The sequence below is a fragment of the Xenopus laevis genome, chromosome 9_10L (genome assembly GCF_017654675.1).
Source record: "Xenopus laevis strain J_2021 chromosome 9_10L, Xenopus_laevis_v10.1, whole genome shotgun sequence".
Lineage (NCBI taxonomy): Eukaryota > Metazoa > Chordata > Amphibia > Anura > Pipidae > Xenopus > Xenopus laevis.
Window position 1 is genome coordinate 52,183,259 of NC_054387.1, and position 15,594 is coordinate 52,198,852.

At 41.0% G+C, this 15,594-nt stretch overlaps 1 protein-coding gene across 9 annotated transcripts in view; it reads left to right on the top strand.

The window, feature by feature from the left end:
- arhgap44.L (Rho GTPase activating protein 44 L homeolog) overlaps nucleotides 1-11,823 on the top strand; it is a 60,336-nt gene extending 48,513 nt beyond the window's left edge. For 8 of the 9 annotated variants that reach the window (XM_041576243.1, XM_041576240.1, XM_041576244.1 and 5 more), the window contains 3 exons: nucleotides 1,054-1,187; nucleotides 3,958-4,308; nucleotides 9,236-11,823. In XM_041576243.1, coding sequence (XP_041432177.1) covers nucleotides 1,054-1,187; nucleotides 3,958-4,308; nucleotides 9,236-9,378 — 628 coding nt within the window. In that variant the 3' untranslated portion in view covers nucleotides 9,379-11,823. Of the gene's footprint in view, nucleotides 1-1,053; nucleotides 1,188-3,957; nucleotides 4,309-5,327; nucleotides 5,381-9,235 lie in introns of all 9 variants that reach the window. The other variant, XM_041576242.1, reaches the window with a different exon arrangement.
- The last annotated feature ends 3,771 nt before the right edge of the window (nucleotides 11,824-15,594 follow it).

The window sequence follows — 15,594 nt, forward strand, 5'->3', positions numbered from 1 at the left end:
GCCGTCGCTGACCTCTTCTAAAAAACAAATGCTCTGTAAGGCTACAAATGTATTGTTACTTTTAATTACTCATCTTTCTATTGAGGCCCAGTACTATTCATATTCCAGTCTCTTATTCAAATCAATGCATGGTCGCTAGAATCATTTGGATCCTAGCTACCAGATTGCTTAAAATGCAAACTGAAGAGCTGCTGAATAAAAACTGAAATAACTCAAAAACCTTAAATGATAAAAAATGAAAACTAATTGCAATTTGTTTCAGGATATCACTCTCTGCATCATACTAAAAGTTATCTCAAAGGTGAACAACCCCTTTAAGGTGGCCATACATGGGCAGATCTGCTTGTCTGGAGAGGTTGGCAAACGAGCGTATCTTGCACCGATATGCCCACCTTGATCCGATCATGGGCCCTAGGGATCACAACACCACTAATGCAGACGATGGGATTGAGAACCACGACGTCCAACTGATGCAGTCCTTGATCCAGCAGAAATTTTAAGCCTACCTGATTGGGGGAGCCCATCAGAGGCCCCTATACACTTTGTCTGTAGGCACCTTTTATCAGCCTGTGTATGGCCACCTTAAGGTAAACCACCCCTTAAATAAAAAATGTTAATTGAGATGATGCCCACATTTCTAGCAAATTTGCCTGTTTATTGCCATTTAACCCCCAGACACAGATAGCAGTGTTTGCAGACTTAGTGACATCTACATGGTTTGTAGTATTTTGGGACAACTCACATTGACTTGAAAGTGCCAAAACTAAAGAGAATGTTTTTCCATTGGTGTCTGTGTAATATTTACCTATGCCATGTTTGTATGTCCAGAACTGGAGAAATGTTTAGTCAAGCTCTGCTTGTTCATTGAAAGTCTCCTAAAGATATAAGATGTGCCCTTTTGGGCCGCCATTATTATATGATTACTTACACTAAAGGGCAACCAAATATGGTATCTGGAGACACTTTCCAAGACAAAATAAGACTTAGAAATACAGTTTTCCAGAGCATCAACTTTTTTTCTTTTTTTTTAAAGTGCTTTGTTTTATATTTCAGCACATTAAAAGGAAAGGAGCTGTCACCTGTGTCTGGTCCAAAATCGAGCACGAGTACTGGCCATGTGGTGTCTTCAGGTGGGATGGGACTGAGCCAGCTTTCAATAGAGCAAAGCCCTCATTCTCTTAGGAAAGGTACTTGCATGCTCCCCAATTTCATGTGTCTGTTATATGATAAAGAAAATGGGAAAATGGTGTGCACCAAGTACCACACAGCCCTGTTTTTGCACTTGAGTTACGCATTTAACAGTTGAATAAAAACATGATCATTTGTATGATGTATTAGATCAGGCCTGCCTTACTGGAGGCTCGTGGGCCAAATGTTGTCACCCAAGGGATTCATATAGTCCCTAGTCTGCTGTACTGAGTTCTTTGTTTAACATCAGAAGTTTACCCCAAACTTTAGGTATGACAAATACTGTACTACATGTAAAAACTGTTTAAGCATGATCGATTGTACTCTTCCTTATCCTCTGTCATAGAACTTTTGTGGTTCGATGTTGGTGTTGAGGTGGGTTAGAAAATACGTGCTTTTAAAGCATTCAAGTTACCTGGGATAGCTGAAATGTTTATGAGTTACAAGATGACCAATAAATCATGTAAAAAGACAAGATAAAATTGAGATGGAAAAGGGTATTGCAGCAATCCAAACGTATTTTTTAAACGTGTAAATAGTAAAAAAAAATTAGCAGGAAAGAATGGGACCCTTAATATCAGATGGGGTTCAGTTGGTTGCTGAGAACAGAGAAAAAGGAGAGATTCTGAACTGTTTTTTTTGTCTGTCAGCACAAAAGAGAAACCAGCTAATAAAGGTTTCCTTCTTATAGTCTCAATTCTAGTAATGCAACAAATGATGCATGGTTCACGCACGAGGAAATTCAAAAGAGACTAGAACATGTACAGATAAACAAAGGTCCGGGACCAGATGTTATTCATCCCAGGGTACTTAGCTCTGTGATAGCCAGACCTCTTTACTTAATTTTTTAGGATTCATTGAAAGACTGCACCATGTGCTAATGTGGTGCTGCTATTCAAAAAGGGATCCCGTTTTCAGCCTCAAAACTATAGGCCAGTTAGTCTGACATCAGTGGTGGAAAAGATTTTCGAAGGGGTATTAAGGGATAAGATACTGGACTTGATTACAAATAACAATACTATGAGTTTGTGCCAGCATGGTTTTATGCATTATAAATCTTGCCAGACTAATTTCATTTCTTAAGGTGAGCAGGGACCTCGACTCTGGGGTGGTAGTGGATGTAATCTACTTTGCCAAAGCATTTGACACAGTACTACAGAGAGGGTGACTGGTTAAATTAAGGAATGTTGGCCTGGAACAGTCTTTGTACTTGGATAGAGAACTGGCTGAAAGATAGATAACAAAGAGTGGTGGTAAATGAAACATTTTTGGACCATTGTTAGTGGAGTAGCACAGGGGTCTTTCATTTGTCATTGGTCCCTTGCTTTTTAACTTGTTTATTAATGACCTGGAGGTGGGCATTGAAAGTACTGTTTCTATTTTGCTGCTGATACTAAATTGTGCAGAACTATAGGTTCCATGCAGGATGCTGTCACTTTGCAGCGGGATTTGACTAAATTGGAAAACTGAGCAGCAAACTGGAAAATGAGGTTCAATGTTGATAAATGCAAGGTTATGCACTTTGGCAAAATAATATAAATGCAAGTTATACACTAAATGGGAGTTTCCTTAAAGGGGTTGTTCACCTTTGAGAAAACTTTTAGCATGATGTAGAGAGGGATATTCTGAGACAATTTGTAATTGGTTTTCATTTTTTTATTTATATATTACTAATTATAGCAATCTGGTTGCTATGGTCCAAATTACCCTAGCAACCATGCATTGATTTGAAAAAGAGACTGGAATATGAATAGGAGAGGGGCTGAATAGAAAATGAGGAATGCCATGTAGCAATAACAACACATTTGTAGCCTTAATGAGCATTTGCTTTTTAGAAGGGGTCAGCAACGCCCTTTGGAATCCTGCAATGAGTCAGAAGAAAAAGGGAACTATCTATAAAACTGTAAAAAATAAATAATGAAGACCAATTGAAAAGTTGCTTAGAATAAGCCATTCTATAACACACTAAAAGTTACCTTAAAGGTGAATCACCCCTTTAACTGAGAAGGACACGTTTTGGAGATAACAAGTTGTCATTCTATGGCTATTAAAGAAAATAAAGTGCCGACTCAAGGGGTGAAAACATAATTATGCCTCTTTATAGGTCCCTGGTAAGGCCTCATCTGGAGTATACAGTGCAGTTTTGGACTCCAGTCCTTAAGAGGGATATAAATGAGCTGGAGAGAGTGTAGAGATGTGCAACTAAATTGGTTAGAGGGATGGAAGACTTAAATTATGAGGGTAGACAAGGTTGGGGTTGTTTTCTCTGGAAAAAAGGCGCTTGTAAGGGACATGATTACACTTTACAAGTACATTAGAGGACATTATAGACAAATAGCAGGGGACCTTTTTACCCATAAAGTGGATCACCGTACCAGAGGCCACCCCTTTAGACTAGAAGAAAAGAACTTTCATTTGAAGCAATGTAGGGGGTTCTTCACAGTCAGGACAGTGAGGTTGTGGAATGCACTGCCGGGTGATGTTGTGATGGCTGATTCAGTTAATGCCTTTAAGAATGGCTTGGATGATTTCTTGGGCAGACATAATGTCAAAGGCTATTGTGATATTTAAATCTACAATTAGTATAGATATTGGTGTATATAGTCTATCTGAGTGTATGGAAGGGTTGGTGCAAGTGTGTATGTATGTATGGACACTAAATTTGATTTGGAGGGGTTGAACGTGATGGACTTTGGTCTTTTTTCAACCTGATTTCACTATGTTACTATATGTCACATTCATCTACTGTGTTTTGTTTGATTTTAACAGTATCCAAGAAACTAGCACCAGTGCCACCCAAGATTACATATAACCAGACAGGAACAGTGTCTGACCAATCCACGGGTCAGCCGTCTCCTGTCAGTCTTTCCCCAACACCTCCCAGCACCCCATCTCCTTATGGACTGAATTACCAGGGTTGTCTGACCTCTGCTCCCAATCTATCATCACCCCCACCGCTGACCAGCACTTTAAACAAATCCCGTCCCTTGCCAAAACCAAGACAGAGACCATCTCTTCCCCCACCCCAGCCTCCCACCTCAAGTCAGTCTGCTTCCAGCCCACAGTCTGTGGAGAACAGCATCTTAGATGGCCTATCTCCTGGGGAAAGTATGTCTACAGGTATGTATCTCCTACTCCACAATTTCATCTGTTTTCCCAGTGTAAGATATATATCTTTTAGGAATGTTGCAGGCTCAGCCTGTTCTTTACATCTCATATCTGCCCCTTAAAACTCAATTAAAGGTTAAGGAATACAGTCAAGCTATATCTATAATGATTTAATCTGGGCTAAAGCAACAGATATGTCCTTTGAAGAAACAAATAGGAGTGACTGTCCTGGGCCGCACAATTCAGCAGTTATACAAACTGTGGGGATAACAGATATAGCAGAGAAAGATGTTATGGCCAGGAGCAGAACTCTGCAGCTGCAAGGCCTTAATTCATATACAATTTCAATAAATATTGGTAAAATAGGCCAACCTGTAGACATTTTGGGGGCCTGAAAATAAGTTGCTATGGGGCCCAGTAATATCTCGTTACACCTAGGGGCGCCGCCAATGAGGCGAGTTGAGAAACTCGCCTCAGGCGGCAACGCTGGAGAGGTTACCAGGGGCAGCAAAAAGCCGCTCCTGGTACCTTTAAGAGCCGAATTTCCGTTTTTTAAACTGGAAATTCGGCTTTACTATTGTGAGAGTAGAACAAGATGGAGACTTTAGGGTAAAGGGGATGCAGTAAGGTAAGATAAAGACAATATCACAAGACATAAACAGTAGGCCAAAATGGAAACAGTAAGGCAAGATGGAGACAGGAGCACAATATGCAGGCAGTAGGACAGAATAGAGATGGTAGGGCAAGATAACATTAGAAACATAGCCATTTACCACCCACTAACAAAGTCGATAGGCACTGAGAGATTTCGTTTTAAATTATTAGTAGTTTAGGTCAGGAGATTATATTAAAGAATACAAAACAATAAGTCAGGCAAAAAATCTTCTAGCTGCATTGCTCACAGATAACCCATCCCTTTTCTCCAAACTTTGCCCAATACCCAAATCTACAAACACATAGTACTAAGCTTTTTTTGTTTTCTGTTGTGTCCCCTCTGTCTCCCCTCGTTCTCCTGACCCCTTTCCTTGCAGCCGTTTGACGTGAGTGGCGCTGTGTTGGATTATGTGTGAGGGGGAATCTCCTGGTAAGCTGCAGATCCCACCACATCACACCTGCCTTAATCATCTGCTATAGACAGAGCTGAGCAACCATTGACCAAAGAAGGTACTGGGCAGGGCACTCAAGCTGCCAGTTTGTTCCCCTGCAAGTGCCATTACGCTCCAACATTATGATCCTTTGCTCATAGTGGTCATAATATTAATATAAGCTCGTAGTGCAAAGGGTTTAGTTCTGCCGCATATCTGAATGGAAATGCTTCAAGAAGGGAAGTACATACAGTTAGGTCCATAAATCTTTGGACTGAGACAACTTTTTTTCTAATTTTGGTTCTGTACATTACCACAATGAATTTAAAATGAAACAACTCGGATGCAGTTGAACTGCAGACGTTCAGCTTTAATTCAGTGGGTTGAATAAAAAGATTGCATAAAAATGTGAGGAACTAAAGCTTGTTTTCACACAATCACTTCATTTCAGGGACTCAAAAGTAAAAAAACTGAAAATAAAATGTTCATTTCTAATACTTGGTTGAAAACCCTTTGCTGACAATGACGTCTTGAACTCATGGACATCACCAGATTCTGGGTTTCCTCCTTTTTAATGCTCTGCCAGGCCTTTACTGGTCCTTAGTTCCCCACATTTTTATGCAATCTTTTTGTTCAACCCACTGAATTAAAGCTGAAAGTCTGCAGTTCAACTGCATCTGAGTTGTTTCATTTAAAATTCATTGTGGTAATGTACAGAACCAAAATTAGAAAAAAGTTGTCTCTGTCCAAAGATTTATGAACCTAATTGTATTTCTATAACACAGTGCAATTGTGTGACATTCAGGCATAATTAATATAATATAATAATAATAAAATTAATTCAGGTATAATTAAGACTGGCATGCCTTGAAATCATTGTCTACGCCCTTCTTCTTGCCTTTGGTTGCCCATCACTGATAAACTGTTGCCTCTTTTATCTCCTACTGTGTTCTGACTGCACACCTATGCTTCTACACTTAGCTGTCATAGCCAAATCCACTATAGAATTCATTAGGAGCTCCTGCAACTTGCAATCCTCATTACTATTTTTGCATCTTTTACTGAAGTATGTTCATATTCAAGGAAAGGACAATGAACTGTTGACTCCTATTTCAGTTTATTTATGTTCCACTATTCCCCTTGAGAGGAGACCTGACAGCTATGTGTATTACCCCATCACTAATTCTTCCTACTGTGTAGCCTTCGCATGAGGTTACAGCCAAAACGCACAGCTTTAGCCGCTTACCTCTTGGCAATAACAGTCCACAAATACTTGAGTAAAACTAGTTGCTTGTTGTAAGTTCCCCCCCTGCGTTTCAAATTGTTCAGTTGGCACAGAAGTCTGTTGTAAACATGTCTTGCTCACTTCTTAGTTGTGTGTCGCTGACATGTTTGAGCCTTTTTCTGTGTTTTCAATATTGTGTTAATGTGGTTGGAAATGCGTTGCTGATTTTGCTTGGGTCGAAGCATAAAAAGTAGCATTTATATTAGTCGTTATTGAAGATTAACATTTTGGTCGTTTTCCAAACATTAGTCAAAACATTTCCATTTACAGATGTTGCAAGACAAAGTTGGACGAGTGTGTAGGCGTGGTCATAATGAGGCTAATTCATTCTATACTAGTTCTATGGTCCGGGTGTTTGGTTATGTAGGTAACTAGTAGCTGTGTATCTGAGTTTAGGAAATGTATTTTATGGAATCATAAAAACTTTTTTTTCCCTAAGGTTTTTTTAGGGTAACATATTAACCTTAAAACTCCTTAAACTGCATCTTTTTAATTGCTTTTATGTTCTCAAAATAATACATATTTCTGCTGAGAAGCTAGATTTGAAGGTATTAAACAGCTGCCATTTCACCCAAATACCCAATTGGAATATTGTCCCTGCCCCATAGTCGGGAGTGTTTTGCAGGAGAAAAAAGTTAGTGGCTTGTCTTGTAGACCATTGTAGAGCCTTGGGTCAATTAGGGGAAATGGTTGTATGCGAGACTCAGCTCTTGTGGTCACACCATCAGGACAGTTGTCTGGATCAGGCATAGGAAATGACCCACACGCAGCTTAACCTTCACCAAGCTTGCGTGAGGCTGGAACAGCAAACCAACAATGTGAATAAAGGCCAGTAATGGTCCCTTGGGTCTGTGAGGACCCAAGGGCTAAGTTTCACAGGAAAGGCAAGTACTTTACCACTTCTTGCTGTGCAAATAATCCTTTATTTTAGCCAGTTTTACCACTCTAAGTACAGAACAATGTTTCAGGGGGCCATACATCTAAGGAATAGCACCACTGTATGCAACAACACCTGAAGAGTGTAAGTAGTGCTCCCCGTATCTCTTATTTGTACCAAGGGCAGATCCGAGGTTGAGTCAGGAAAAAAACATATTCAGAACAGGTCCAGGCAATATCTTATTAGAAAAAGACAAGCCAAAGGCATGAGCCAGGCTACAAGAAGAAAAACAACAGCATAATTAGCCATGTTGCATCATCATGCGCCCAACAACAATATGAACAACAATATATTAAATTGCATATATGGAGAACAGAATGTGCGAGGAGGAGCTGAGCAGTACTTTGAAAAAAAGAATGAGAATTGTCTTGACCAGAATCCAGGAGAGAGACTTTAGTAGTAAAAGGGAGGAGAGTGGCTTAGAAGCAGGTGAGATAATATGAGTAGCATTGTTGAGGATGGATTGAAGTGGCCATTTATAAGAGGCCAGCTAGTAAGAGATTGCAGTATTTTATCTTGAAAAGGATAAGGGTCTGATTCAGTGATTTAGCAGTAGATAGGCACGGGAAGGTACATATTTTTTCTATGTTCCTGAGAAAGAAGCGGCATGTCCAGGTCAGGTATTTAATGTGAACTCTGAAGTTGAGGGTATCTTATAATGTGACACCCAGACACCGACTGTGGGAGATTGGATGTAGAGTGGTATTGTTGAGGGTAACGGTGAATGGAGTGAAGAGGGCAGGTTTAGGAGGAGATGAAAAGCTCTGTCTTAGACATATTCAGTTTTAAGTAGCTAGCGGTCATCTAGGATGCTATGAGACTTAAGGTGGCCATACACGGGCCGATAAAAGCTGCCGACAGACCGAGTCGGCAGCTTATTGGCCCGTGTATGGGGGCCCCCGACGGGCTTCCCCGATCGAGATCTGGCCGAAAGTCGGCCAGATCTCGATCGGATGGGATTAAAAATCCCGTCGGATCGCGGCCGCATCTGTTCGTTGATGCGGTCCCGCGATCCGACCGCCCGTTTGGCGAACGCTAGGATCCGATCGTTGGGCCCTAGGGCCCACGATCGGATCAGCCCGATATTGCTCACCTCAAGGTGGGCATATCGGAGGGAGATCCGCTCGTTTGGCGACATCGCCAAACGAGCGGATCTATCCGTGTATGGCCACCTTTAGGCATTGCTATAGACCTTGAAGAGGTACTGTGATTGATATAAGCATGTACCCCAGTTATATTGAATGCTTAATTATACTTCATGAGTGTTCTCTTTGCAGCCAGAGAAAAGGGTGGAATTCAGCTCTTAAATATATGAATTTAAGAGAACATGGTCAACAGTAGAGCCAGAAGCCAAAATATATTGGGGTGTTTGTATGTATGGAATTAGGAATCAGCTCTTTCTGTCTGTCATTGCCTTTCACCCTCATACTGCCCATTAAGAAACGAATGGGGAGCTACTGAAAAAAGAACTCATGGCAGCTTCCTAAGCAAATCACAACCTTCCATTCCTTATAGCTTAATTCCAGGTTCCTCATAAGCATTGTAGGAGCTTCTTTGAGCTGAGCATTCTTGATTGAACAGCAATAAGACAGATGCTTGCTAATTCTTTTCATTTTCCTTCTTGCCTCCTAGATATCATCCATTTCGACATTCCGTCCATCCTTATTGAAATTGACACTGCCTTGAAACGTGATGCCATGAAAGAGGAACGAGAAAGGCGTTCCATGGAGGGCAGAGCTGAATCAGATGAGGAGTCAGAAAGCACGGTGCTTTGACGTTAGTCATTCTCCGTACCCAACAGCCAAACCTGTGCCAAGTTCTGTATTATATCCATGTTTCCGCTTCTACAATCGGGGTGCCATTGGAATTGATAAAGGGGGTCCTTTCTACACACACAGGATTCATGCTACAATCCTTTGGGCCACAAACCAATAAGAATAAGGAACAAACACCGTATAAAATATATGTTTCCCTAGAACTCAATGGGTTATTGATGCAGATAGTAATGTGTCCATCTATATGTACATAAATCTAGGAAAATCCTCAGCCATGTTAAAAGTGGTCACTGCTGCTATTTTAGTTTTGTTTGCTCAGAATGACTACATATTCCACCTGGCCACTGTTTATCGGCCCCACCTTGTAAACGTTAAGCTCATTGCTTACTTCCACTTTCACAATATGGAGCTATATTCGCAAGTCAATTGCCCAGACTAGTCAGGTTTTCTGCTTTGCGTGTGGTCATTTTCCATTGCTCTGTACTGGTGTGTTGTCATCTAAATACCCAGCATCAGAAGAAATATTTGGCTGGTCCTTCCTGGAAAGCCAAAACAGGCATTCAAATTGTCTGCACCTTACCCACAGCCATTATTATATGGCACTCAGCGCCAAATTATCCACAAGGCTCAAACCAAGGGGGGAATCATTAGTGCTTGGAGGGGCACACTAGTTGACCTAGTTATGGATGAAAAGAACCAGTGTCAAGAATATGGTTTGGGCTTGCTGCAATAAGCAAGCAACATTGTGTGTGTCACAGAGAGGCTGGCAATGGAAAGATAAGGCTTACTCACTTCTTCTCTAATTGCATACAAGTTCCTGCAGCCTCATTCAGTATGCTGTCATACCATTTAATATTGCAACCAAACCAAACAGGATAGAGCTGCTTAAAATACTCCAGGCCAATGGGACAGCACATTCTAGAACAGTGCTGAGTATTGTGACATCAGTGCATGCCCTGCATGTTCTAAAACCGCTCAGTAGCTTTCATAGCTGGAAAATAATGTAGGTTTAGGCAGACGTAGCTTCCCCAAAAGGAGACTGCTTTGTATTCACATATAATTGTATATCCTCAAATGGGAATCCTGCTCCAAACAGAAAATGTCGCCCTGCACACAGGACTTCTGATAGCTGCAACCTTTCAGCAGTGAGTCAGTAAAGAATAAGAGTCAGTAAAGAAAGAACCCCAACCTATACTCCATTCTCAGCAATGGGAAGGAAAGGGCATATAAGTAATCTGCAGAATTTCTCCAAGCTCTTGGTTATGTCATAAGTTCCATGCCACCTTCATTTTTTTTGCATATCTTCCTGGTCAGCAAGTGGTAAAAAAGGACTTAAAAAAACAAAAATATTTATATCCAGATGCAATTTTATTTTATATTTTAATTTATAAAAAAAAATAGTTTGTATCTAAGCCTTTAATTGATGGCAAAGGGGCCAAGTCTTCACCAAGTCTATAGTCTTTTATTTGTGTTATACAGTGCTTCTGTATCATTATGTCTGGGAGGGTAGCCCCACTTTTAACCAGTGCAAAAAATAATATATTGTCCTTGCAGAGTTTTATAAAGAGAGAAGAATGCCAATAAGGGGTTACTTGGCATGCTATTTTTCCTGATCGTGTTCAAAGAAGTCCAAGTGTTTTAATTAGATTTATCTCCTTTTTTTGACTTACATTTTTGTTCCCAGGGTTGACTAGACATCCTGGGCAATGCATTCTTATTGTTAAAGGGAAAAAAAAAACATATTTTCATTTCAGGTATACTTGGATGTCTACATGGATTTAGAATTTTAAAATGTGATTGTCTGTGAATTTTAAATTTAAAAGGAACAAGGAGTTTTACAGAGTCCCTGCCGCTTCACTTGCTAGCTTCCTGGGCTGTTAATCTGTGGATTCTGACAAATGTCAGAGGGGCTCCTTTAAGATACTATACACACTCACTGTTTTTTGAAATGGTGAGGGGAGTGTTTGGGCCTCAGTATACATGAAATTCCAGGGCCTATTATAAATCCCATCCTGGGCCACTGATTCCAGCTTCTTTCACTGTAACTTCCACCTTCTACTCTGACTACTGCACTTCACTCCCCCTCTCACTGTTAGCTGCCATCACAGTGTTCTAGCCCCAACCACACCTTATAAACTGCTATCAGAGTGTTCTAGCCCGACCCACTGCTTGAGTTACAGACTCTTTCCCCCTCCCCTGTAAGCTGCCATTAGTATGTTCTAGTGACACTAACTGCTGCTACTCACCAACTCAATTCCCTACGACGAGTATTCTAGTCCTGCCCATTGCTTGCCTTAAAGACTTGATGCCCCTCCTCTTGTAAGCTATCATCAGAGTGTTCACCCACTGCTTAAAAAGGAACTGTCGCGAAAATTTAATATAACCTTTATCATACTGAAATAAGAAATTTTCTAAATACAACCAATTAAATATTCTGCATTGTTTCTGCATGATTTCACTATCCCTCTCTCAGCATCTGTTTCTCTTCATTCTGTCTTCTTGCAGCGTTGGGTATCAGATAGTCATTGACAGTTAGATCCAATATACCTTACAGGGGACTTCCTTTCCTAGCAGATGTATTGGTGCTCACTCAAATAACTGATTCCAGTACAAACAAAATAACTTTTGCACAAATTCTGCATGTAGAGAGACCGAATATCTGGTGATTTTCATAGAGTAAGATCTAATCCATCTTTTAGGCAAAAGAAGCCCCCCCTATAAGATATATTGGATCTAACTGTCAATGAATATCTAACACCCAACTCTCGCATGAAGACAGAATCAGGAGAAACAGATGCTGAGAGAGGGATAGTGAAGATAAACTTAATTATTTCAGAAACAGTACAGAATTTTTAATGAAATATATTTAGAAAACTTCTTGTTTCAGTATGCTGAAGCTTTTATAGAGATTTAGTGCTTTTACCGCAGTGTCAAAGGAGATAAAGGGGCAAATTCACTAAGATGCGAAGTTGTGCCAGGCGCAACTTCGCCGCACTTCGCCAGGCGTAGTTTCGCCAGCGCTCCGCAAATTCACTAAAATCCAAAGTTGCACTCAGGGGTAGCGTAAGGTTGCGAAGTTGCGCTAGCGTTGATTCGCTATGTAAAGCGAAGTTACGCTAGCGAAGGCTAATTTGCATACGGCACCAAATTCAAATTTCAATGGAGGAATACGTATCAGCACTACAAATGCCAAGAAAACCTTCAAATCATCAAATAAAAATTTTATTTTGCCCTACACATGTGCCCACTGTCTAGGTAAGTTGCCATGAGTCAGGAAATGTAGGGGGGGAAGGAGGGGAGCCCCAAAAAATTTTTCGATCTTTTTCAGCCTATCACCAATAATGTAGAAAACACGCCAGCGTTTTTTGGGACTTAGAAAAAATTTTGACTTTTTTGGAAACAATCCCTATCTACTCTATTGCGCTTCGCCAGGTCTGAGGTGGCGAAGGAAGTCTAGCGTAAAAGGTAGTGTTCAGTACACTGCGCAAGTTAGTGAATTTGCGTAGTTACGTCGCTAGCGAAAATTCGCCTGGCGTAAGGGTGCGAAGTAACACTAGCGAAACTACGCCAGCGTTCGTTAGTGAATTTGCGCAGTAACGAAAATGCCAAACGCTAGCGAATTAACGCTAGCGTTCGGCGCTTAGTGAATTTGCCCCAAAGAGTCTCATAGTCGAATACAGGCAAAGGTCAAGGCAGGCAGGAATCAGAGTTGTCAGAATGGATTAGCAGATTCAGAAACTGAAATATCAGTCAGAAAAAGCAATTTAAAACACATCCAGGAACTTACAGAATAAAACCTATAATTGGGCATTGAACTTGGAAATGGGACGTGACACATCAGCGTTTAATACGCTGTCACCAGAGTTTTGTTGCTGGGAAACCACGTGGCTGCCATCTTGGAAACCATGCAGAGAGAATGGACACGCTAAACCACACTCTTCCTGTAAGCTGCCATCAGAGTGTTTAGTCCAACCCACTTGCTTGACTTAACGTGGCCATACACTATAAGATCCACTCGTTTGACACAATACTAAGAATGGGCTCTGACGGTCACAGGACCGCATCAACTAGCCGATGCGGTCCTGGATCGTACAAAAAATCAAACTCGACCGATCGATATCTGGCCGATTTTTGGCCTGATATCGATCGGGAGGACCCGTCGGGAGCCCCCACACACGGGCAGATAAGCTGCCGAATCAGTCTAAAGGACCAATATCGGCAGCTTTAATCTGCCCGTGTGTGGCCACCTTTACAGACTCAATGTCTAGAGAGGAAGATAGTCTGAAACTTACGATGTGGGATGGACTACAACACTTGAAGCTTACAGAGGGGAGGTTGTAACTCAAGCAATGGACAAGAACAGAACACTCAAGCAGCGTAAATTCAAACAGTGGGCTGGACCAGAACTCTCCAATCGCATCTATCAGGGAGTTGAGCAGGATATCTCTAATTTAAGAAGGAGGGACAATAACGTGGTTAGAGCAGAAAAATAGGCAGTATTTGGTGCAAGAGTTTGTAGGGGCTACAGCTCTGATTGTAGCCTACAGAGAAAGTCTTAAATATAATATACAGATTACATCTTAATTTAACTGAGATAAAGAGAAACTAAATAGAGAGGTCTCCCTCCCCTGGGGTAATGAAGCCAGAGATGTTACTGTCAGTGCAGCAAATTCAATGTTCAACATGTGACTTGGCATTGATGTAATACTATTCCATTTACACCCCCAGCTAAGTGTAACTATCCATTTGTTTGGCTCCCCCAAGTGAGATTATTTTTGTCTGTCTGTGTGTGAAGGGTGGGGTCGCTTAAATATTTATTTTTTACATGAGATTCTATATATAAATATATATATAAATATAAATGGCTGTTTATCAGATGATGACTTTCTAAGCTTATTTGCTTGTGTAGGAGTGAGTGCGTGGCTGAGTGTTACAAACAAGGCGTATGTACATAGGTATCGGTTCATACAAATATATGAGAGTCTACTAATGTACAGTAAAACTGTAAAAAAGGAAAAACAACATATACACTGATATGTTAAGAGAAGAGACTTGTATTTTCCTGCAGTGATGTAAATATTAGATTTATTAAATCTGTCTGTCAGTCCTGCAGTTTACCATGACTGTCGTCCATCTCCCATTGTTACGCCTTCTCTTCTTATATCTGTTATGGTATTGCCGACGCTATGGGTAAATAGCGGCCTGCTGTTCATTCTCAAGTCTTTCCCCTCAGCAGGGAATATATTTTACCCATTTGATCAAAATATTAAAAATAATATTTGCAAGTAGGGATGGGCGGATTTTTTCGCCTTGTTTTGCAGCAGAAATGATGCCCATAGACTTGTATGGTGTTGTGCGTCAAACAAAAAAAAGACGCGCGTCAAAAAGAATTTTTGGCGAAACAAAATGGGTCAAATTTGCCCATCCCTATTTGCAAGGCCACCTGGGATAGGGGTATATTAGAATGTTTGGCGGTATATCACTGGATATAATGTTATCTCCCTCTGAATTGTAATCTTTTATGTGATAGGCTCACTTACCTACATGAAAGTAAATGGTTTATATAACGTATTCCTCTTTGCCCAGACCCATTCAGTTGTACTATGGCATCCATCCAACAGAATGATGGGTAAGAGGGTGTGGCCTGTATTAATTTTGGTTGTACAGAATGACGGGTAGGGCTGCCATCAGCAATCATTAAGCCACATACAACAAAGTTAGCAGGTTCTTACCCCAGGATTGCCCAATTATTAGCTCAATGGGACCCCTGGGTGGTGGGTCCTGCTAACAAGTAAAATTAGGCACCTCTGAAAAAAAGGCCTTTGTAAGCATGGTCATATCCCTGATCTGTCCCGGCACACTCCAATTTTGCCTAAATCCCGTCCACAATCCACAAGCCCTTCTCATTCCCTGTAAACCTGACTCCTTTGCATCTTACAAATGATGCTTTTCTATCTCAGATGCCCTGCTGCCATGGGACTCCTGACTGCAGTAATCCCTGTACTCCTCCAACTGCAGTCTTAATGTAGGATATGGGTGTGGAGCCATTATCAAGAAAGGGGTCATTAACTACCTGTGGAGCAGGGTGCAAAACGCACAAAACAGGTGCAATATGTTATGTCTTCTGCAGGTACCAGAATTGCCACGGGTCTCTGCTTTCTGTTTCTGAGTGCAGAGACCTACATTTGCCCCATGAATACAGTGCTGCCTATGAAT